General features: G+C 49.3%; 1 protein-coding gene across 1 annotated transcript in view; it reads left to right on the top strand.

The window, feature by feature from the left end:
• The window catches only part of nhej1 (nonhomologous end-joining factor 1), a 244,592-nt gene that overhangs the window by 4,481 nt on the left and 216,476 nt on the right, over positions 1 to 23,635 (top strand). Inside the window, exons 2-4 of the mRNA XM_055638798.1 lie at positions 3,801 to 4,008; positions 4,407 to 4,619; positions 21,698 to 21,836. Of these exons, the coding sequence (XP_055494773.1) occupies positions 3,823 to 4,008; positions 4,407 to 4,619; positions 21,698 to 21,836 (538 nt within the window). The 5' untranslated portion in view covers positions 3,801 to 3,822. The remainder of the gene's footprint in view (positions 1 to 3,800; positions 4,009 to 4,406; positions 4,620 to 21,697; positions 21,837 to 23,635) is intronic.

The following is a 23,635-nucleotide window of genomic DNA, read 5'->3' on the forward strand; positions in this document are numbered from 1 at the left end:
GTTCACATACAAGGAATTTGCCTTGGTGCTCCGCCCAAAAGTGACAACATGACATACAGTGACAGTCAGGAATGACACATAAAACATTAAACATTATTAATAAAACATTATTGATTAAACATGTGAATTAAATAAAATACCAGATCAAAGGGAGGCTACAGATTTTTGGCTGTTGAGTAGAGCAACTACTTGTGGATAAAAACTATTTTTATGTCTGGTTGTGGCAGCTTTGACAGTCCGCAGTCGCCTTCCAGAGGGAAGTGATTCAAAGAGTTTGTGGCCAGGGTGAGAGGGGTCAGAGATGATCTTGTCCGCTCGCTTCCTGGCCCTTGCAGTGTACAGTTCGTCAATGGAGGGAAGGTTTGCAGCCAATAACCTTCTCTGCTGATCGGACGATTTGCTGCAGCCTCCAGGTGTCGTGCTTGGTGGCTGAGCCAAACCAGACCATGATGGAGAAGGTGAGGACAGACTCTACGATGGCCGTGTAGAATTGGACCATCATTGCTTGTGGCAGATTGTGCTTCCTCAGCTGCCGCAGGAAGTACATCCTCTGTTGTGCCTTTTTGACTGTGGAGTCGATGGTAGCCCCCCCACGTAAGGTCCTTGGAGATGATGGTTCCCAGGAACTTAAAAGACTCCACAGATGTGACTGTGGTGTTGTTGATGGTGAGTGGGGTGAGGCGAGGGGGAGCTCTCCTAAAGTCTGCAATCAAATTCCACTGTCTTAAGAGCATTGAGCTCCAGGTTGTTGCTACGGCACCAGGATGCCAGCTGTGACACTTCCTGTCCGTAGGCAGATTCCTCCACATCCTGGATCAGTTCAAACAGGGTTGTCAAGTCAAGTCAATTTTATTTCTATAGCACATTTAAAAACAACTCTGGTTGACCAAAGTGCTTTATATCAGTGCAGGTACTAACATGCTACATACAGTGGTACATAGATCTAACAATACATACATAAATACATACATACAGCGCTCCCTCAGAGAACCTCAGGAAACACTTGTGAGTAGAAATAGGTTTTAAGTCTAGACTTAAAAGTTGATGGAGGGGGCAGTTCTGATGGGAAGGGGGATGCTGTTCCACAGTCTAGGAGCTGCAACCGCAAAAGCGCGGTCGCCCCTGAGCTTATGCCTAGACCGCGGGATATTCAGTAACCGACCTGAGGCACCTGGAGGTGGAGTGGTGGGAAAGCAGATTTCTGATGTAGGTGGGGGCAAGCCCGTTAAGGGCTTTGTATACATAAAGGAGGAGCTTGAAATTGATTCGGAATTCGCACTGGGAGCCAGTGGAGAGAGGCCAGGATCGGGACGATGTGGTCCCTTTTTCGGGTGCCCGTCAGGCGGCTCTCTGCGGCGTTTTGGACCAGTTGCAGGCGGGACAGGGAAGATTGGCTGATGCCGGTGTAAAGGGAGCTGCAGTAATCAAGGCGGGAGGAGATAAATGAGTGGATGATCTTTTCAAGGTCGTCGAATTGGAGGATTGTGTCATCCGCAAACTTGAGAAGCTTGACAGAGGAGGCGCAGTCACTGGTGTAGAGAGAGTAGAGGAGAGGGGAGAGTACGCAGCCTATGCTGTGGGTTTGCGGGACCAAGATGTGCTTTCCCAGCCCCACTTGCTGCTTCCTGTCTGTCGGGATGCTGGTGATCCACCGACAGAGGGGTTCAGGCACAGTCTGAAGAAGGGTCTCGACCTGAAACGTCACCCGTTCCTTCTCTCTGCCAGCCCCGCTGAGTTACTCCAGATCTTTTAGTGTCTAAACTAAATCTAGCATCTTTGGAGAGCATGGATAGGTGATGTTTTGGATCAGGGCTACACATCAGACTCTGCTAGAATTATCAAGCTAAACCTACATTTAAAAGATCTCACAGATATATTTAGCAGAGATATCGGGGTATTCTCGCAACTTGTTGCAACCAGGATAGAAACTTAGAATATAGATTCTATCTGTTATTTGCACTTTATCAGTTTATTTATTCATGTGTGTATATATATGTATTATGGTATATGGACACACTGATCTGTTTTGTAGTAAATGCCTACTATGTTCTGTGTGCTGAAGCAAAGCAAGAATTTCATTGTCCTATACAGGGACACATGACACTAAACTCACTTGAACTAGATACAGGAGTAGGCCATTCAGCCCTTCAAGCCAGCACCGCCATTCAATATGATCATGGCTGATCATCCAAAATCAGTACACCGTTCCCGCTTTTTTTCCCCCATATCCCCTGATTCCATTAGCCCTAAGAGCTCTACATAATTCTCTCTTGAAACCATCCAGTGACTTGGCCTTCACTGCCTTCTGAGGAAGAGAACCACAGATTCTCAACCCTCTGGGTGAAAACGTTTTTCCTCATCTGTCCTAAATGGCTGACTCCTTACTCTTAAACTGGGACCCCTGGTTCTGGACACCCCTCCCCCCCCCCAACATGGGGAACATTTTTCCTGGAAGGATGAAGTTCTTCTTGCATAGAAACATAGAAAACAGGTGCAGGAGGAGGCCATTCAGCCCTTCGAGCCAGCACCGCCATTCATTGTGATCATGGCTGATCGTCCCCTATCAATAACCCGTGCCTGCCTTCTCCCCATATCCCTTGACTCCACCAGCCCCTAGAGCTCTATCTAACTCTCTCTTAAATCCATCCAGTGACTTGGCCTCCACTGCCCTCTGTGGCAGGGAATTCCACAAATTTACAACTCTCTGGGTGAAAAGGTTTTTTCTCACCTCAGTCTTAAATGGCCTCCCCTTTATTCTAAGACTGTGTGGCCCCTGGTTCTGGACTCGCCCAACATTGGGAACATTTTTCCTGCATCTAGCTTGTCCAGTCCTTTTATAATTGTATATGTTTCTATAAGACCTCCCGCTCAACCTTCTAAACTCCAGTGAAGATGCAGCAGAGACGACACTTCAGAACACAGTGGCTCAGGCGGCATCTCTGGAGGACTGCATTGGAAGCAGAGACTACATACACTTCATCCGTGGATGTAAATGAAGATCAAACAACGGAAAAAAGTCAAAACAGATGCCGGAAATGCAAAAAAAATGAAATCTGAAAACATCTGAGAGGACCTGCAGTTCCGCGAGACCCATAGCCCAGATGGCTCTGTGGTCAGCTGGGATCTCCGCGCCAAGACTCGGGAGGGAGCCGGAGACGTCGGACTTGAGGAGCAAGGGCCGGTGGGAAGGTGAACCGGATAACAGCCTCTGGCTGCGGGTTCAAGGTCGCCTGCAGGGGGTGCTCCAAGGACAAAGCCAATTTATTGTCACCTACACCAATTGGTGGAGTGAAATTTGAATTGCCATTCTGGCACACAAATAAGATAAACACAACACTTTAGAATTTAACATAAAACATAAAAAACATCCCCCCCCCCACAGCGGAATCAATGTTTCCCACTGTGAGGGAAGGCACCAAAGTCCTCTTCCTCTGTTCACCCGTGGTCGGGGCGTATTTGAGGCCTCCGCAGTCGCTGCAACGGGTCCCCGATGTTTCAGGCCCTCGAACGGAAGAACACTCTCCGAATCGGCCGCTTCCTACCGGAGAACGCGGCTTCCGAAGTCCACAGGCCGAGCTGGGCGGGGATTCAACTCTGTCGACCTCGACGAGAGATCCCAGGGCTCAGCGATGTTAAAGTCAGCGCCGCCCGCGGCTGGAAAGTCGGGAGTGGATGGGAAAGTGGGATAACATAGAACTAGCGTGAACGGGTGCCGGCTGGTCGGCGCGGTCTCGGTGGGTCTCTGTCCACGCCGTATCTCTGAGCTAAGCTGAGCTAAGCGATGCATGTCTTTCCTCCAGGACCCACAGAGGGGACGGTTCGATGGCAGAGTTGGAGAGGTTGGCGGATGAACTTCTGGCAAAGCCCTGGAGCCCCGTGCACATCGAGGACTCTCCCTTCCTGCTGAAGGCCTCGTTCAGCCAAGCCGCCTACAGGCTGATGCTCTCCGATCTCAGCAGCGTCTGGTGGGAGGAGGTCGACTCGGACAGTCTCAAGCAGAGGGCACAGGTGGGTCCTGCGAGTCGAGAACATGGGATGGTCATAAGCCGCTTGCACCCAAAAGTAGACACAGCACGCCGGGCGGAGTAGGGCCTGTACATCCGGCCGTCCATAGCGGCGACTACAGAGGGTTCATGGCCCCGACCACAGGTGAACAAAGGAGGAGGACTGGCTGAACTTTGTTGCCATCCACCACAGTGAAGAATGCTGTGGTGAATGTTTGTGTCAATTGAATGGCGGAGTAGCCTTGATGGGCTGAATGGTCTAATTCTGCGCGTGCAGGCCCAGTGGCTTCGACCACCCAATAACGCTCGCAAGTCCATCAATCCCTCTCACCTTGAGGCTCTGGACTCCAGCTTTGACGTTTGAGGAAGAGACTTTGACTATTTATCGCTCTGTCTCTGCAGGAATTGAACAAGCGTCTGAAGGCACCGGCGTCTGCGTTCTGCCGCCACCTCTCTGGGCTGCTGGAGCCTCTGCTGGGAAACGGGGGCCGCAGATTACTCCCCGGCTTCACGTGCCAGCGAGCCGGCAGCGGGCTCACGGTCAGCTTGAGGAGCGAACTGGCTGAAGTCCCCTTCTATTGGGCTTTCCGCTGTGTCGAAGCCCCCCTCAGCATGGTAAGTACCTCACAAAACGTGCCGGAAGGAACTGTGGAAAATGCTGGTTTAAATCAAAGGTAGACACAATAGACAATAGGTGCAGGAGTAGGCCATTCGGCCCTTCGAGCCAGCAACTATCCAGGGCAAGTCAATGGGCATTACATCCTCGTAAATCTTTTCTGAACCCTTTCGAGCCAGCACCGCCATTCAATGTGATCATGGCTGTCATCCCAAATCAGTACCCCGTTCCTGCCTTCTCCCCATAATCCCCTGACTCCGCTATCTTTAAGAGCCCTATCTTGAAAGTATCCAGAGAAACGGCCTCCACCGCCATCTGAGGCAGAGAATTCCACAGACTCACAACTCTCTGTGAGGAAATGTGTTTCCTCGTCTCCGTTGTTAATGGCCAACCCCTTATTCTTAAACTGTGGCCCCTGGTTCTGGACTCCCCCAACATCGGGAACATGTTTCCTGCCTCTAGCGTGTCCAAACAAAAAGCTGGGGGAACTCAGCGGGCCAGGCAGCATCTGTAGAGAAAAGGAATAGGTGACGTTTCTGGACAAGACCCTTCTCTCTCTCTCTCGCCCAGCTTTCTTCCATCCTCTCTTCCCCCCTCCCCCCCCCTTCCTCCTCCTCCCCCACAATCAGTCTGAAGAATGGGTCCCGACCAGAATCGTCACCTATCCATGTTCTCCAGAGATGCTCCTGTGTGAGAAGCAAGGCAGGAGTTCAAGCTGCTGAGCCACACATTGCCACTAGGGGGTAGAACAACCCCACTTTAGTCAGTGCCATCAGTGGCAACGTTTGCGACCAACATGAACTGGTTCTCTCAATCTATCTATTTGTTCCAAACACAAACACAAAGTCCTAGCCCTCCCCCCCTCCCCTCCCCCCCCCCTCCCCTCCCCTCCCCTCCACTGTGCCATATCCGCCCCTCTCCCTCCCCGTTCAATTACATTCCTTCCTCTAGCTTCACAATTTGCAACGTTCCAATCCTTTTGTCTCACGGCTTCTGTCCTTTCATCCCTGGCCTTTGTCCAACCATCAGCCTATCAAAAGCCCTCCCAGCATTGTCACGCCCATCCTCTCTTCCCGCTCTCTTCATTTAGTTTATCATGTACCATGGTTCCCGGTGTTGGGGGGGAGTCCGGAACCAGGGGCCACAGTTCAAGAATAAGGGGTAAGGCATTTGGAACGGAGATGAGGAAACACTTTTCCTCACCGAGAGTGGTGAGTCTGTGGAATTCTCTGCCTCTGAGGGCGGTGGAGGCCTGTTCCCTGGATACTTTCAAGAGGGAGCTAGATAGGGCTCTTAAAGATAGCGGAGTCAGGGGATATGGGGAGAAGGCAGGAACGGGGTACTGATTGGGGATGATCAGCCACGATCACATTGAATGGCGGTGCTGGCTCGAAGGACCGAATGGCCTACTCGTGCACCTATTGTCTATTGTACAATGAATACCTTCTTTGTTGCGTGCTATCTGGTCAGCAGAAAGTCTGTACATGATTACAGTCGAATTGTTCATAGTGCGCAGATACAGGGAATAACATGTAGTGTAAGATAAAGTCCTGTGAGTTTCCCCCCCCCCCCCCCCCCCCCCCCTATCATAATCAGTCGGAAGACCTGAAATGTTACCTATTATCCATGTTCTTCAGACATGCTGCCTGAACCGCTGAGTTACTCCAGCACTTTTGGTCTTTTTTCCGTAAACCAGAATCTGCAATTCCAATGGACAACTGGTGCAAGAGTAGGCCATTCGGCCCTTCGAGCCAGTACTGCCGTTCAATGTGATCATGGCTGATCTTCTGGCATCTACTGTCTATTCCCATTCACAATGAATCTGTCCTTAGCAGGATGTCCTTTGGCATTTGGGATGCTTTAGTGGGGGGGGGGGGGGTGGGGAGGGTAGGGGGGGGGGGGGGGGGGTAGGGAGAGGCATGGAGAGGGGCTGTGGGATGAAGACGCAAGAGACTGCAGATGCCGGAATCTTGGGTAAAACACAAACTGCTGGAGTCAGCGGGTCAGGCGGCATCTATGGAGCAGTGGACAGAATGGTCAGATGACATTTCGGGACAGGATCCTTCTTCAGATGATGCTCTACCTTTTAAAAAAAAAAAAAAAAATAAAAAAAAACTTCATTCAGAATTTTAAAAAGATGCACAAAATACAATGGAGCTGTGCAAAATTCCCGTGATGTTCTCGGAGATCCTATACAAATTTATTTCCGTGGTATCGTAGTGTTCCTAAAGGTAGACAAAAATGCTGGAGAAACTCAGCTGGCCAGGCAGCATCTATGGAGCGAAGGAATAGGCGATGTTAACAGGTGACTTCTCTAATTTCAGGTAGTCCTTGCTTTCTCCCTCCACCCCCTCCTCCTTCCCAGCTCTCCCACAGCCTACTGTCTCTGCCTCATCCTTTCTTTTTCCCCCCCCCCCCCCCCCCCGACATCAGTCTGAAGAAGGGCCTCGACCCGACACGTCGTATATTTCCTTCGCTCCATAGATGCTGCCTCACCCGCTGAGTTTCTCCAGCATTTTTGTCTACCTTCGATTTTTCCAGCATCTGCAGTTCTTTCTTCAACATAGTGTTCCTAAATGTCATTACACCCGGCACTCATGGCCCCTTGGGGTGATCCCAGGAATGAGTGGGTTAACATACGATGAGCGTTTGTCGGCACTGGGCCTGTACTCGCTGGAGTTTGAAGAATGGGGGGGGGGGGGGGGGACCTCATTGAAACGTACAGAAAAGTGAAAGGCCTGGATTAGAGTGGATGTGGAGAGGATGATTCCACTAGTGGGAGAGTCTAGGACTAGAGGCCATCGCCTCAGAATTTAGAAAGGAGATGAGGAGAAGGATTTTTTTCTTAATCAGAGGGGGTGAATTTGTGGAATAAATTGCTACAGACGGCTGTGGAGGCCAAGTCAGTGGATATTTTTAAGGCAGCGATTGATAGATTCTTGATTAGTACGGGTGTCATCAAGGAACATCAAAGTGGAGAATGACTGAAGTGCCTTCCCTCACAGCGGGAAACTTGGATACCGCTGTGCGGGGATATTTATGTTAACGACTATCGTGTTCTGTGTTATTTTATTTGTACGGCTGTACGGATGACCACAAACTTCACTGTACCAATTGGTGCAAGTGACAATAAATGTCTCTTGTCTCTTGTCTTGCCTCTTGTCACGGGTTATTGGGTTGAAGGCAGGAGAATGGGATTAGGATATAGATCAGCCACGATTGAATGGCGGAGTACACTTGATTGTCCGAATGGACCAATTCTTCTCTTATTACGTATAAACCTATGAACTCAAGAGGTTGACGAAGGCAGAGCTGTGTAGGTACATATGGATTTAAGAAATTGGTCGGTGTGGGCAAACTGGGCCGAAGAGCCTCTTTCCTCACTCATGACTGAAGACTGTGCAGTGGTGGCGATATACAGAATCTGGCTATTGTTCTCTGGGTCACAAGGTGTATTAGGGGTTAAGGGGTTGGACAGGCTTGATGCAGGAAGATTGTTCCCGATGTTGGGGAAGTCCAGAACAAGGGGTCACAGTTTAAGGATGAGGGGGAAATCTTTTAGGACCGAGATGAGAAAAACATTTTTCACACAGAGAGTGGCGAATCTGTGGAATTCTCTGCTACAGAAGGTAGTTAAGGCCAGTTCATTGGCTATATTTAAGAGGGAGTTAGTGTGGCCCTTGTGACTAAAGGGATCAGAGGGTATGGAGAGATGGCAAGTACAGGATACTGAGTTGGATGATGGGCCATGATCATATTGAATGGCGGTGCAGGCTCGAAGGGCCAAATGGCTTACTCCTGCACCTATTTTCTATGTTTCTATTTCTATTAGGAAAATATCCACTGACGTGGCCGCCACAGCCTTCTGCAGCAAAGAATTCCACAGATTCACCACCCTCTGACGAAATAAATTTCTCCTCATCACTTTCCTAAAGGAGCGTCCTTTAATTCTGAGGCTGTGCCCTCTAGTCCTATACTCTTCCACTAGTGGAAACATCCTCTCCACATCCACTCTATCACTATTCTGCTTCTTGCTACAGGCCTCGTTGGTCTCTGTTCTCGCTCTAGGCCACTTTGGGAAAATCGCCTGGCTTCCGACACGTTTGGCATCTGCCTAACCCGGGGAGATAAATAGCTGCCTTCCACCGTCAGTCTCTTTTTTTAATTATGTGGCTATGATTATTTTTTTCCCCTCAGAAATGTCGATTTCTGTCATTTTTCGCAAACCCAGGGTCGAGATTTAATTAAACCCAGGCGCCAGAGTCAGTTTAAAAGTACCTTATTTTTCAAGAAATAAGCATTTCCTTGCAGTCATTGGTGGCGCAGCGGTTGAGTTGCTGCCTCACTGCGCCAGAGACCCGGGTTCGATCTTGACTGCGGGCGTTTGTACGTTCTCCCCGTGACCTGCGTGGGTTTTCTCCAAGTTCGGCAGTTTCTTCCCACGCTCCAAAAATGTATAGGTTTGTTGGTTCATTGGCTTAGGTAAAAATAGTAAATTGTCACTAGTGTGTAGGATAGTTTAGTATGTGGGAATAGCTGGCCGTAGTTGATTAGTCAGAGGTTCAATTAATCTGTGGAATTCATTGCCACAGACGGCGGTGGAGGCCAAGTCATTGAGTATTTTAAGGTGGAAATTGATAGGTTCTTACATAGAAACATAGAAAATAGGTGCAGGAGTTGGCCATTCGGCCCTTCGAGCCTGCACCGCCATTCGATATGATCCAGGCTGATCATCCAACTCAGTATCCCATCCCTGCCTTCTCTCCATACCCCATGATCCCTTTAGACACAAGGGCCACATCTAACTCCCTCTTAAATATAGCCAATGAACTGGTCTCAACTACCTTCTGTGGCAGAGAATTCCACAAATTCACCACTCTCTGTGTGCGAAAAATGTTTTTCTCATCTTGGTCCTAAAATAATTCCTTCTTATCCTTAAACTGTGACCCCTAGTTCTGGACTTCCCCAACATCTAGCCTGTCCAACCCCTTAAGAATTTTGTAAGTTTCTATAAGACCCCCCCTCAATCTTCTAAATTCTAGCGAGTACAAGCCAAGTCTATCCAGTCTTTCTTCATATGAAAGTCCTGCCATCCCAGGAATCAGTCTGGTGAACCTTGATGAGTAAGAATGTCAAAGGTTACGAGGTGAAGAGCATTGAGAGGGAAAACTAGATTGGCCATGACTGAATGGCGGAGTAGACCTCATAGGTTACAGGAGCAGAACTAGGCCATTCTGCCCTAAAGGTCTGCTCTGCCATTCAATCATGGCTGATCTATCTGTCCCTCTCAACCCCATTCTCCTGCCATCTCCCCGTAACCCCTGACACCCGTACTAATCAAGAACATAGAAACATAGAAACATAGAAATTAGGTGCAGGAGTAGGCCATTCGGCCCTTCGAGCCTGCCCGCCATTTAATATGATCATGGCTGATCATCCAACTCAGTATCCCGTACCTGCCTTCTCTCCATACCCTCTGATCCACTTGGCCACAAGGGCCACATCTAACTCCCTCTTAAATATAGCCAATGAACTGGCCTCAACTACCCTCTGTGGCAGAGAGTTCCAGAGATTCACCACTCTCTGTGTGAAAAAAGTTCTCCTCATCTCGGTTTTAAAGGATTTCCCCCTTATCCTTAACCTGTCAACTTGATGGACCGAGTGGCCTAATTCAGCTCCTATCCCTCATCAACCTATGACCTGATTCCATGCTGTATTTTTCAGTCAAGCAAATACTTAAGAAACAAAATCCAGATTTATTTAATTGCAATGATTTAATATTCCAGTTGCTGTGGTGACACTCTTTGTTTCAACATTACATCTCTAGTGGTTTCAAACACGTGCCACCAGATCAATGGCACTGCCGTACGGGCCTGTCCCACTTGGCGATTTTTGTAGGCAACTGCCGGCGACTGTCATGGTCGTAGCAGGTCGCCGTAAAACCGGCGCCAACCTACGTCATCCTGGCGGCTTCCTACGGCAGCAAACACGTCAGGAGAAGTCAAGCTACGCTCGTTGGCGTTAAACCCACTGTCGCCAAAAAGAAACCAGCGACCAGAAAGACGCTACGACTTTTTGCATGAGGAGACTACGCCCGGCGAACATGTGGCGACAAACTAGTCGCCTGTAGTTGTCTAAAAAATCGCCTGAGTGGGACTGGCCCATACCCCAACACCACTGTAACGCATGGCATTCTTTTATACTTGCTGAATCGTCATTCAGAGTGTCGATCTGATCTCGCAGAAATGCATTCAACATAGAAACATCGAATATAGGAGCAGGAATAGGCCATTCGGCCCTTCGAGCCAGCACCGCCATTCAATATGATCATCAACAACAATCACTGACCCGTTCCTGCTTTCTCCCCATATCCCTTGATTCCTTTAGCCCTAAGAGCTAAATCGAACTCTCTTGAAAACATCCAGTGAGTCGGCCTCCACTGCCTTCTGTGGCAGAGAATTCCACAGATTCATAACTCTCTGGGTGAGCACTATTATATGCTCTGACTCTAATATTCACTTTATAACAATAAGAGCTTGCGTATATATTGTCCTGGACTCAGTCTTCAGCACAACTCATCCGTGACAAACAATATGCATCACCCACCTGGTCGCATTTGACTGCATTTGGTCCATATACCTCTAACCCATTCCTATCCATGTATTTAAGAGGGAACTGCAGATGAATATCCATGTACCTGTCCAGGTGTATTTTAGGGTGGCGTAGAGGCACAGTTGGTAGAGCCACTGGCTCACTGCGCCAGAGACCCGGGTTTGATAAGGTCATAAGGAATAGGAGTAGAATTAGGCCATTCAGCCCATCAAGTCCACTCCGCCATTCAATCGTGGCTGATCGACCTCTCCCTCCTAACCCCATTCTCCTGCCTTCTCCCCTAGCCCGGACACCCGTACTAATCAAGAATCTATCTATCTCTGGCTTAAAAATATGGTGGTTGCTGGGAAGAAGTTGTTCTTGGAGGTCACAGTTTCCTGTTCATAAGATCACTGTAAAAGAGCAGAATTAGGCCATTCAGCCCATCAAGTCTACTCCGCCATCCAATCATGGCTGATCGATCTCTCCCTCCTAACCCCATTCTCCTGCCTTCTCCCCATAACCCCCTGACACCTGTACCTGATCTTGGCTGCTGTCTGTGTGGAGTTTGCACGTTCTCCCCGTGACCTGCCTGGGCTTTCTCCGGGTGCTCCGATTTCCTTCCACCATTCCAAAGACGTGCGGATTTGGAAAAGACGTGGCCTCTGGAAATGGCAGGGAGTGGACGAGGAAGTGGGATAGCATAGTGAACGGCTGATCGATGGACTGTGTGGACTCGACGGGTCGAAGTACTGGTCTCCATGTAGTATCCTGGGAACAAAACTAAATGCTATGATCGTACCTGCCTCAAACAACCTCCTCTGGCGTTCTAAACACGATGCCTCAAGGATATCATCGGAAACGAGGCTATATCTTTTTTAGCATTTAGTTTCGGATCTAGAGATACCGGGCAGTGTCAGGCCCTTTGGCCCACTGAGTCTAGTGATGGCCCACTGAGTCTAGTGATGATACCACTGAGTCTAGTGATGATACCACTGAGTCTATTGATGGCCCACTGAGTCTGCGCCGACCAGCGGTCACCATAGTGCTATCCTGCACACTGGGGACATTTTAGAGAATGCAATTAACCAACAAACCTGGACGTCTTTGGACTGTGGGAGGAGACCAGAGCACCCGGAGAAAACCCACGCGGGTCCGGGGGAGAACGTACAAACCCCGTACGGACGCCACCCCGTGGTCAGGATGGAACCTGGGTCACTGGCGCCGTGAGGCAGCGTCTCTACCGCTGCGCCATCGTGCCGCATCCACACGGACCAAGGTGCGCGATGAAAGAGGGAGGATTTGGGGGAAAGTCTTAAAAGTGGTTTACGGAGGGAATTCCAGACGTTGACCGCTACAGACACAGTGCCAGTGGCGGAGTGACGGAGGTGGGCGTGCGGGGAGAGGCTCGATTCTTTACCGTCAGTGACCCAGCTTTATATATATATATATATATATATATTTTTTTTAAACTATCCCCACAGCATAAGGCCGACTACTGTTGGCCGGGGTAAGGCATGGGCAGTCAAAGCAGCCTGCACTCAGCCAAGACCTCGGGGAGTTTTTCTTTCTGAAAAAGCACACAGGTGGATCAAGCCTTTTCGCGGCAGTCGAAGGAATGTGAAATCCAACTGATTTATTCCAGCAGAAGCGAGCTGACTCACATCAGAGTGGGAGTACAGACTCGGGTCCGTCTCCTGGTCCTCCGAGACCTCGCTGGCAACTTTGCATTCATTTTTTTTAATTTTCAAAAATGGACTTTATTCAGGTAATAAATATTTACAAGACATTTTCGGAGGCTATACAAAATTGTTCAATACGGTCTATATTCATTGCTCAAATTTCACAAATCTGTCCCCCATCCTTGCCACTCATGTGGCCAACTGGCATGGAATCCCTTCCTTTCTTTTGAGGGGCGTCTCCACCACACCCTGCCCCCCCCCCCCCCCATGTCCAGCAGCGGAAGGACCCTAGACTGTGGTGCTCCCCCACCGAGCCTTGGAGCCGCAGCAGACCACTCAGCATGCCTTGTGAAGCAAGACTGAGTAAATAAGCAAATACTACCTGTTTCCCCCAGCAGTGGGGCCCAAAACCCAGGGGGCAGAGGTTTAAGTGATTGGGAGATGGATTAGAGGGGAGATGAAGGAAAGCTTTTAATCTTGAGTCTGTATGTTAGAGGGTCGGGATGTGAAAGGCAGGAGACCTCGGCGGGGGGGGGTGGGGACGGGGCGGTAGAGTTGCTGCCTTACTGCGCTCACTGCGCCAGAGACCCAGGTTCGATCCCGACCATGGGTGCTGTCTGTACGGAGTTTGCACGTTCTCCCCGTGACAGAAGGGGGAGGAGTTGTACAGTTTGATAGCCACAGGGAAGAAGGATCTCCTGTGGCGTTCTGTGCTGTTTCTTGGAATCAGTCTGTTGCTGAACGTGCTCCTCAGGTTGACCGGTGTGTCACGGAGGGGGCGAGCTGTAACATATTTGTTTTACGAGACAGTATTTGTTAGCCCTGTGCTCGACATCCAACCTGGAGGACCAGTGGATCGCTCTCCGTCTCGCCTCTACCCTTCGACCTGTCCAGCATGGGAGACCCTAACAGGAGACAAATCGCCTGCTGGCATAGCTCTAGGGGTCACTGAGGTAGCAATCCAACGGGGAGGGCTGATCAATCAGGAAGTGGGATAACATAGTGAACGGCTGATCGATGGACTGTGTGGACTCAACGGGTCAGTGCTCGTTTCCATATAGTATTCCGTAAACCAAACTAAACCAAATGCTATGATCGTCCCTGCCCCAACAACCCCCTCTGGCGTTCTAAACAGGATGCCTCAAGGATATCATGGGTGCAAAAAGATTGCAAATAATAAGGTCATAAGGGATCGTAGAATTAGGCCATTCGGCCCAACATGTCATCTCCAGCAGCACTGGAAATTGGAGGAACAGCACCTCATCATGGCAGATCTGCACCCCCATCCTAATTCCCCAATTCTCCTGCCTTCACACCGTCCTCAGTCCCCTGCTGTCTCCACCCGTACCTCCAAATCGGGAATCTATCTATCTCTTTCCTTTCTTGTCCCCATCCATTGCCTTGGCCTCCACAGCCTGAAGAAGGGTTTCGGCCCGAAACGAATTCCATTCGAACAGAGATGGGCTGCTGGGGCTGAGTTTCAGTGCCAGTATTTTTGTACATGCCTCAAGGATATCAGAGTGCAAAAATCTCGCAAATATACAGGTCATAAGGGATCGTAGAGAGTAGGCCATTCGGCCCACAGAGAGACAGTATACAGAGTCATGCCAGATCTATCTCTCCCTCCTAACCCCATTCTCCTGCCTCCCCCGTTGTTGTAACCCGTACAAATCGAGTAAGGGATCTTCTCTGCCGTGAAAATATCCATTGCCTTGGCCTCCACAGCCTTCTGTGACAAAGAATTCTATGGACAGAGTGGGCCTCTGGGGGCAGTTCAGTGCAAGTATCATTGTACATCAGCACTTAGATGCATCTTAGAGAAAGATCCCGGACACAGGGCAAGTGTAGAGCAGGATACAGTACACAGAGACAGTATACAGAGTCGCCAGTTTGGCACCATTTCCTCCCAGTTGTTGCTAAGTGCCGTAAGGGATTCTTTTTCTGGCCATGAAGGTCCAGTTATGGCGACGTTCCCGGCTTGGAGCGTAGCCGCAGGTACGCCGCTGTAGGCCGAGTTGGATGATCACGCCATGATCATATTGAATGGCCAGGTGCCCCAGGCTCGCAGGGCCTCCAGCGGCCTACTCCCTCCCGCAGCTAATTTCTCGCCGTTTCTCCAGGTGGGTTCTATGTCCCTCGATCCACAACGGGCGAGCCGGATCTTCTGGGCGAGTTCCGGTCCGCCGCGCGGGTTATGAGGTCACAAGATCATAAGTAACAGGAGTAGAATTCTAACGCCACCTGGTTCTGAACATTAGGGCGCGGTCTATTGGGTCCAGGTGATTTAAGGGCCTGTCCCACTTTCACGACTTAATTCACAACCTTTCTTACTGGTGGAAATTTTTCATCATGTTGAAAAAACATCCCGACCTACTTGTACCTACGACTAGCATCACGGCCTGCTACGACCTACCTACGACCTCGTGACGACCATGCTGCGAGTACGAGTCAAGGGCAAACTCGGCAGAGGTCGTGAATTAGGTGATGAAAGTGGTACAGGGGCTTCATTCACCTTCAGCTCTTCGGATTCCCCAGACCTTCGGGCGGGCTGGACATTCCGGGCGGATCCTCAGACTACGGTACGTGGCGCTCCCCACCAGACTCCCGCCGCGAGATCGTGTCAGCACGTGCCTGACCTGCTGAGTTCCTCCAGCACTTTCTTGTTTTGCTGAAGTTTCCAGAGTCTGCAGTCTCTCGCGTGAACTCTCTCTCTCTCTCTCTCTGTTGACGGCAGGGAATTCCCTTCATTGATAAAGGGTCTTTGACCAGAAACATCAACTCTGTTTTTCTTTCCGCAAGTGCAGCCAGACCTGCCAAGTATTTCTAGCATTTTCCGTCTTCATTTGAAAATTTCCAGCATCTTCAGATATTTTGTTTTGATTTTCTGCCCCCCCCCCCCTCCTCCCCCTCCCTCATGCACTGGGTCACAGCAGAGGCAGTGAAGAAAGAAAATGGCATGTTCACCTGCACAGCGAGAGGATTTGCGTATCGGAGCAAGGAGATCCTGCAGTCGTACAGCACATGGTTCCCACTGAAGAAGGATCTTGTCCCGAAATGTAGCGTATTGACATGGATGGAGAACTGGTTGGCAGACAGCAAGCAAAGAGTAGGAATTAACGGGTCCTTTTCGGAATGGCAGGCAGTGACGAGGGGTGCCGCAAGGCTCGGTGCTGGAACCCCAGTTATTTACAATATATACTAACGATTTAGGCAAAGGAATTGCAAGTTTGCAGATGGCGCAAAGCTGGGTGGCAGTGTGAACTGCGAGGACGATGCTATGAGGATGCAGGGTGACTTGGACAGGTTGGGTGAGTGGGCAGATGCATGGCAGGTGCAGTTTAATGTGGATACATGTGAGGTTGTCCACTTTGGTGGCACAAACAAGAAGGCAGATTATTATCAGAAAGGTGTCAGATTAGGAAAAGGGGAGGTGCAACGAGACCTGGGTGTGCTTGTACATTAGTCACTGAAAGTAAGCATGCAGGGACAGCAAGCGGTGAAGAAAGCAAATGGCATGCTGGCCTTCATTGCGAGAATATTTGAGTTTAGGAGCAAGGAGGTCTTACTGCAGTTGTACAGGCCCCTGGTGAGACCACACCTGGAGTATTGTGTGCAATTTTGATCTCCTAGTTTGAGGAAGGACATTCTTGCTACTGATGGAGTGCATCGTAGGTTCCCCAGGTTAATTCCTGGGATGGCGGGACTGTCATATTATGAGAGAATGGAGCGACTGGGCTTGTATTCACTGGAATTTAGGATGAGAGGGGATCTTATAGAAACATATAAAATTCTTAAGCGTTTGGACACGCTAGACATGTTCCCGATGTTGGGGGAGTCCAGAACAAAGGGCCACAGTTTAAGAATAAGGAGTAAGCCATTTGGAACGGAGACGAGGAAACACTTTTTCTCACAGAGAGTGGTGAGTCTGTGGAATTCTTTGCCTCAGAGGGCAGTGGAGGCAGGTTCTCCGGATGCTTTCTAGAGAGAGTTAGATAGGGCTCTTAAAAATAGCGGAGTCAGGGGATACGGGGAGAAGGTGGGAACAGGGTACTGATTGGGGCGGGGAATGATCAGCCATCATCACATTGAATGGCGTTGCTGGCTCGAAGGGCTGAATGGCCTATTCCTGCACCTATTGTCTATTGTTTATTGACCCAAAACGTAGCGTACAACTTTATTGACATGATGTACACTGCACTACACTACACTACACTACACTGCACTACACTACTGCACTACACTACACTGCACTACACTACACTACACTGCACTGCACTGCACTACACTACACTACACTACACTACACTACACTACACTACACTACACTACACTACACTACACTACACACTACACTACACTGCACTGCACTACACTACACTACACTACACTACACTACACTACTACACTACACTACACTACACTGCACTACACTACACTACACTACACTACACTACACTACACTGCACACAACACTACACCACACTACACTGCACTGCACTACACTGCACTGCACTACACTACACTGCACTACAAAACACACCACACTACACCACACAACACTACACCCCACACAACACACTACACTACACTACACACTACACTACACTACACTACACTACACTGCACTACACACTGTACCACCACACTACACTATACACTACCACTACACTACACTACACTACACTACACTACACTACACTACACTACACTGCACTACACTACACTGCACTACACTACACTACACTGCACTACACTACACTACACTACACTACACTACACTACACTACACTACACTACACTGCACTACACTACACTGCACTACACTACACTACACTGCACTACACTACACTACACACTACACTACACTACACTACACTACACTACACTACACTACACTACACACTACACTACACTACACACTACACTACACTACACTACACTGCACTACACTACACTACACACTACACTGCACTACACTGCACTACACTACACTGCACTACACTGCACTACACTACACTGCACTACACTGCACTGCACTACACTACACTGCACTGCACTACACTACACTACACTGCACTGCACTGCACTACACTGCACTACACTACACTACACTACACTACACTACACTGCACTACACTACACTACACTACACTGCACTACACTACACTACACTCCACACTGTACTACACTGCACTACACTACACTGCACTACACTACACTACACTACACTACACTGCACTACACTGCACTACACTACACTACACTACACTACACTACACTACACTACACTGCACTACACTACACTACACTACACTACACTACACTACACTACACTACACTGCACTGCACTACACTACACTACACACTGTACACTACACTACACTACACTACACTACACTACACTACACTACACTGCACTGCACTACACTACACTACACTACACTACACTACACTACACTACACTACGCTACACTACACTACACTACACTACACACTACACTACACTACACTGCACTACACTACACTACACTACACTACACTACACTACACTACACTACACTACACTACACTACACTACACTACACTACACTACACTACACTACACTGCACTACACTACACTACACTACACTACACTGCACTACACTACACTACACTACACTGCACTACACTACACTACACTACACTACACTGCACTACATTACGCTACACTGCACTACACTGCACTACACTGCACTACATTACACTGCACTGCACCACACTGCACACAGACGGCACCCGAGGTCAGGATTGAACCGGGGTCTCTGGCGCCGTGAGGCAGCGGCTCTACCCGCTGCGCCACCGTGCCGCCCACGCCTCATCGTCTGTCTGTGAAAGGCATCAGCCTCCCACTCGGGCGGCACAGCGTGCGCCCCTCAGACGACAGGCCCCGGGAGCGCTGCTGGGACTTTTTTGCCCCAGGCTGCGCGGAACGGAGGGTCGAAGCCACAAGATTGTGACTTGGGGTGAGGGTTGAGCTCGCCGACACCGTCGGCCAAGGTTGAGGGTGTTTGGTGGTGAAGCAATAACACATGGCAACGCCCCAGCAGAGAGGCGTCTCGCACCACTGCCTGTTTGAATCCCAGACTCGTGCGTCCCTGGCCGGCCAGAGTGCCGACCACATCCAAGGCAGAGACGGCACCCAGTGTTGGTTTTTAATGAACCTGCCACTGAAGTGACCAAATACTGAAAAATGTGAAACTTCGTCTTATATGATTTTGAGACGCTTTCAAAAACCTCAGTTTATTTACAGCAGCAAACCTCACAGTTATTCATTCTGATACCAATCGCCAGGCTGTGGTAAAGGCTCCACCTCAATTCATATTTATATATTTTTCAAGTGCATGTCTGCGGACGATTTCATTTTACAGTGTCTGAAATTCCAGCACTTCAATCCTTGGGAAATTCCGGCTGTCATACAAAGTAGCTCACTATGCTGGGCTTGCAAAGCGAGATGCCTTCTGCACAGTCTCCCTCTCTTACAGTCACACAACATGGTGACAGGCCCTTCGGCCCAACTTGCAAACAACCACCAGCCAACATGTCCCCAGCAACACTAGTCCCATCTGCCCCAATTCCCTCCAAACCTGGCCTATCTATACACACAAACATAGAAAATAGGTGCAGGACGAGGTCATTCAGCCCTTAAAGCCAGCACCGCCATTCATTGTGATCATGACTGATCGTCCAAAATCAATAACCCGTGCCTGCCTTCTCCCCATATCCCTTGATTCCACTAGCCCCTAGAGCTCTATCTAACTCTCTTAAATCCATCCAGTGATTTGGCCTCCACTGCCCTCTGTGGCAGGGAATTCCACAATTTCACAACTCTCTGAGTGAAAACGTTTTTTCTCACCTCAGTCTTAAATGGACTCCCCTTTATTCTAAGACTGTAGCCCCTGGTTCTGGACTTGCCCAACATTTGGGAACATTTTTCCTGCATCTAGTTTGTCCAGCCCTTATATAATTTTATATGTTTCTGTAAGAAGGCCCCTCGTCCTTCTAAACTCCAGTGAATACGAGCCTAGTCTTTTAAATCTTTCCTCATATGACAGTCCCGCCATCCCAGGGATCAATCTCGTGAACCTACGCTGCACTGCCTCAATCACAAGGATGTCCTTCCTCAAATTAGGAGACCAAAACTGTACACAATGCTCCTGGTGTGGTCTTACCAGAGCTCTATACAACTGCAGAAGAACCTCTTTACTCCTATACTGAAATCCTCTTGTTATGAAGGCCAACATCCATTAGCTTTCTTCACTGCCTGCTGTACCTGCACACCAACTTTCAGTACAAGGACGCCCAGGTCTCGATGCACCTCCCCCCTCCCCCTTACCTAACCTAACCCCATTGAGATAATAATCTGCTCCCTTGTATTTGCCGCCAAAGTGGATAACCTCACATTTTACTTCAGAGTCACGTGAGTGACTACGTGAAGAACCCGCCAGGTCGCATGCGTGTCATATCGTCTAACGCATTGCGTACGACTGGCAGGGTGAACGTGATTCTCCTGCCACACTCAGACCTAAAGGTATGTTTTTAAAACCTTTTCCAGGTTTTATCTTCCTACAGGAACCTCTACCTAGAGGTCCTGTTAAAGCCCGGGGCGAAGTCCGGAGGACCCAGTCAAGGGAATACAGGCCACGACCTCGGGCATACCCGACATATAGCCGCATTAAAGACCGCGGAATGCGGGAGCGGGCGGCGAGCTGGTTCGAAGTGTAGACATAAAATGCTGGAGTTACTCAGGAAGCATCTCTGGAGAGAAAGAATGGGTGATATTTCGGGTCAAGAAGAGTTGAGACGGGTCTGAAGAAGGATCTTGACCTGAAATATCACCCATTCCTTCTCTCCAGAGACGCTGCCTGTCCCGCTGAGTTTCTCCAGCTCTTTGTGTCCATCTTCGGTTCAAACCAGCATCTGCAGTTCCTTCCTGCGTGTACAGGAAATTGTGAGGATACGTATATGAACCAGCATCTGCAGTTCCTTGTTTCTGCTACTTGTGTGTGTATATATATATATATGGGCAGCGTTAAACTCCTTCGGAAGTTGAAAAATCAGAGATGAAATGGATCTGCTCGCATTTCAATTGAGCATAGATTGCACAACAAGGAACTGCAGATGCCAGGCAGCATCTCTGGAGAGAAGGAACGGGTGAAGAAGGGTCTCGACCCGAAGCATCGCCCATTCCTTCTCTCCGGAGATGCTGCCTGTCCCGCTGCGTTACTACAGCTTTTACAAGGTTAATTCCCGGGATGGCGGGACTGTCATATGCTAAGAGAATGGAGCAGCTGGGATTGTACACTCTGGAGTTTAGAAGAATGAGAGGGTATCTCATTGAAACATATAAGATTGTTAAGGGCTTAGACACGCTAGAGGAAGGAAACATGTTCCAGACGTTGGGGGGAGTCCAGAACCAGGGGCCACAGTTTAAGAATAAGGAGTAAGCCATTTAGAACGGAGGCGAGGAAACACTATTTCTCACAGAGAGTTGTGAGTCTGTGAAATTCTCTGCCTCAGAGGGCGGTGGAGGCCGGTTCTCTGGACGCTTTCAAGAGAGAGCTAGATAGGCTCTTAAAAATAGCGGAGTCAGGGGATATGAGGTGAAGGCAGGAACGGGGTACTGATTGGGGATGATCAGCCATTGAAGGGCCGAATGGGCTACTCCTGCACCTATTGTCTATTGTCTCCGTCTTTGGTTTAAACCAGCATGGGCAGTCCGTTCTGACACACTGACCTTAAACCTAACCATTGTCTCCATTTCCAGGTGTCCCACCACATGGTCTGTCCACTACTGACCATGATGCAGGCTCTGCACAGGCAGACTGTGGACCTCACGCTGCTCTTACAGAGGAAGGACGCTGAGATTCTGGACTACAAGGAAAGCGGAGGCGTGCTCAGTCGTGGTAAGAGCTTCATGGTTCATCCATGGGTGGCCATTCAACCCAACTTGTCTATGCTTCTTCTTCTTGCGTATGGCGTGCACAGCCTAAAGCTGTCGGATAACTTGTTCTATTTGATCTTATTTGATTGTGCACGCCGGGTTGATTGCATTCGTCGAAACAGGGCGGACCACGTGAAGGTTGCAATCTCCCCACCCCCTTGTCTATGCTAACCAAAATTAATTCCCGGGATGGCGGGACTGTCATATGCTGAGAGAATGGAGTGGCCTGGCTTGTGCACTCTGGAGTTTAGAAGGATGAGAGGAGATCTCATTGAAACATATAAGATTGTTAAGGGTTTGGGCAGGAAAGCTAGAGGCAGGAAACAAGCCGGGTGTTGAGCAGCCAGGTTGTTGTCACATGCGTCAATGTCTGCCAGGCCCTGAGCTCCATTTGGTGGGTGGTAGAGCGGGCACCCGGAGATAAGGCGTTGGACAGGCTAGATGCAGGAAGATTGTTCCCGATGTTGGGGAAAGTCCAGAACAAGGGGTCACAGTTTAAGGATAAGGGGGAAGTGTTTTAGGACCGAGATGAGAAAAACATTTTTTACACAGATAGTGGTGAATCTGTGGAATTCTCTGCCACAGAAGGTAGTTGAGGCCACAGTTCATTGGCTATTTTTGAGAGGGAGTTAGATGTGGCCCTTGTGGCTAAAGGGATCAGGGGGTATGGAGAGAAGGCAGGTACAGGATACTGAGTTGGATGATCAGCCATGATCATATTGAATGGCGGTGCAGGCTCGAAGGGCCGAATGGCCTCTACTCCTGCACCTATTTTCTATGTTTCTATGTCTGTGTTTCTATGTTTAGAGATACAGTGTGGAAACTGGCCATTTGGCCCACCGAGCCTGCAACGAGCGACAATCACCTCCACGCTATTTCTACGCGATCACAGTTTTGCGGCCAATTAGCCAACAAACCTGCACGAGTGTGGGAAGAAACTGGAGCACCTGGAGAAAACCCACACGGACACAGGAAGAACATATAAACTCCGTCCAGACAGCATCCTTGGCCAGGATCACACCCGGGTCTCTGCCGCTGTACGGCGGCAACTCTACTGCTGCGCCATCGTGCGTCGGTTCTCAGCATTAGTCGCCGTTCTAATCTTGAGCCCTTTCTGCCCTGCCTTCAAAACAGACTTCTTGTGACTGAAACAAAATGCCGGAGTAACTCAGCGGGTCAGGCAGCACCTCTGGAGAAAAGGAATGGGTGACGTTTCAGGTGTGAAGAAAAGTTGCGACCTGACCCGCTGAGTTTCTCCAGCATTTTCTCTCCATCTCAAACCGGTACAAATTTGCCACGATAATCTAGTGATGACGATACCAGAAACTGCAGATGTTGGAATCCACAGCAAAAATACCATGTACTGCAGGTTTGGGTGTATTATTGTTGCATGTAACGAGGTACAGTGAAAAGCTTTGTTTTGCGTGCTTTCCCAATAGATCGGATATAAGGTTTATTTTTCAGAAGGAACTGCAGATGCTGGAAAATCGAAGGTAGACAAAAATGTTGGAGAAACTCAGCGGGTGAGGCAGCATCTATGAAGCGAAGGAAATAGGCGACGTTTCGGGTCGAGACCCTTCTTCAGACAAGGTTTAGTTTAGTTTAGATATAAGGTTTGGTTTAGTTTAGAGATATGGCGTGGAAACAGGCCCTTCGGCCAACTGGGTCCGCGCCGACCAGCGATCCCCGCACATTAACACTATCCTACAATTTTCACCTTTACACCAAGCCAATTAACCTACAAACCTGCACGTCTTTGTA

The sequence above is a fragment of the Leucoraja erinacea genome, chromosome 7, assembly GCF_028641065.1.
Source record: "Leucoraja erinacea ecotype New England chromosome 7, Leri_hhj_1, whole genome shotgun sequence".
Lineage (NCBI taxonomy): Eukaryota > Metazoa > Chordata > Chondrichthyes > Rajiformes > Rajidae > Leucoraja > Leucoraja erinaceus.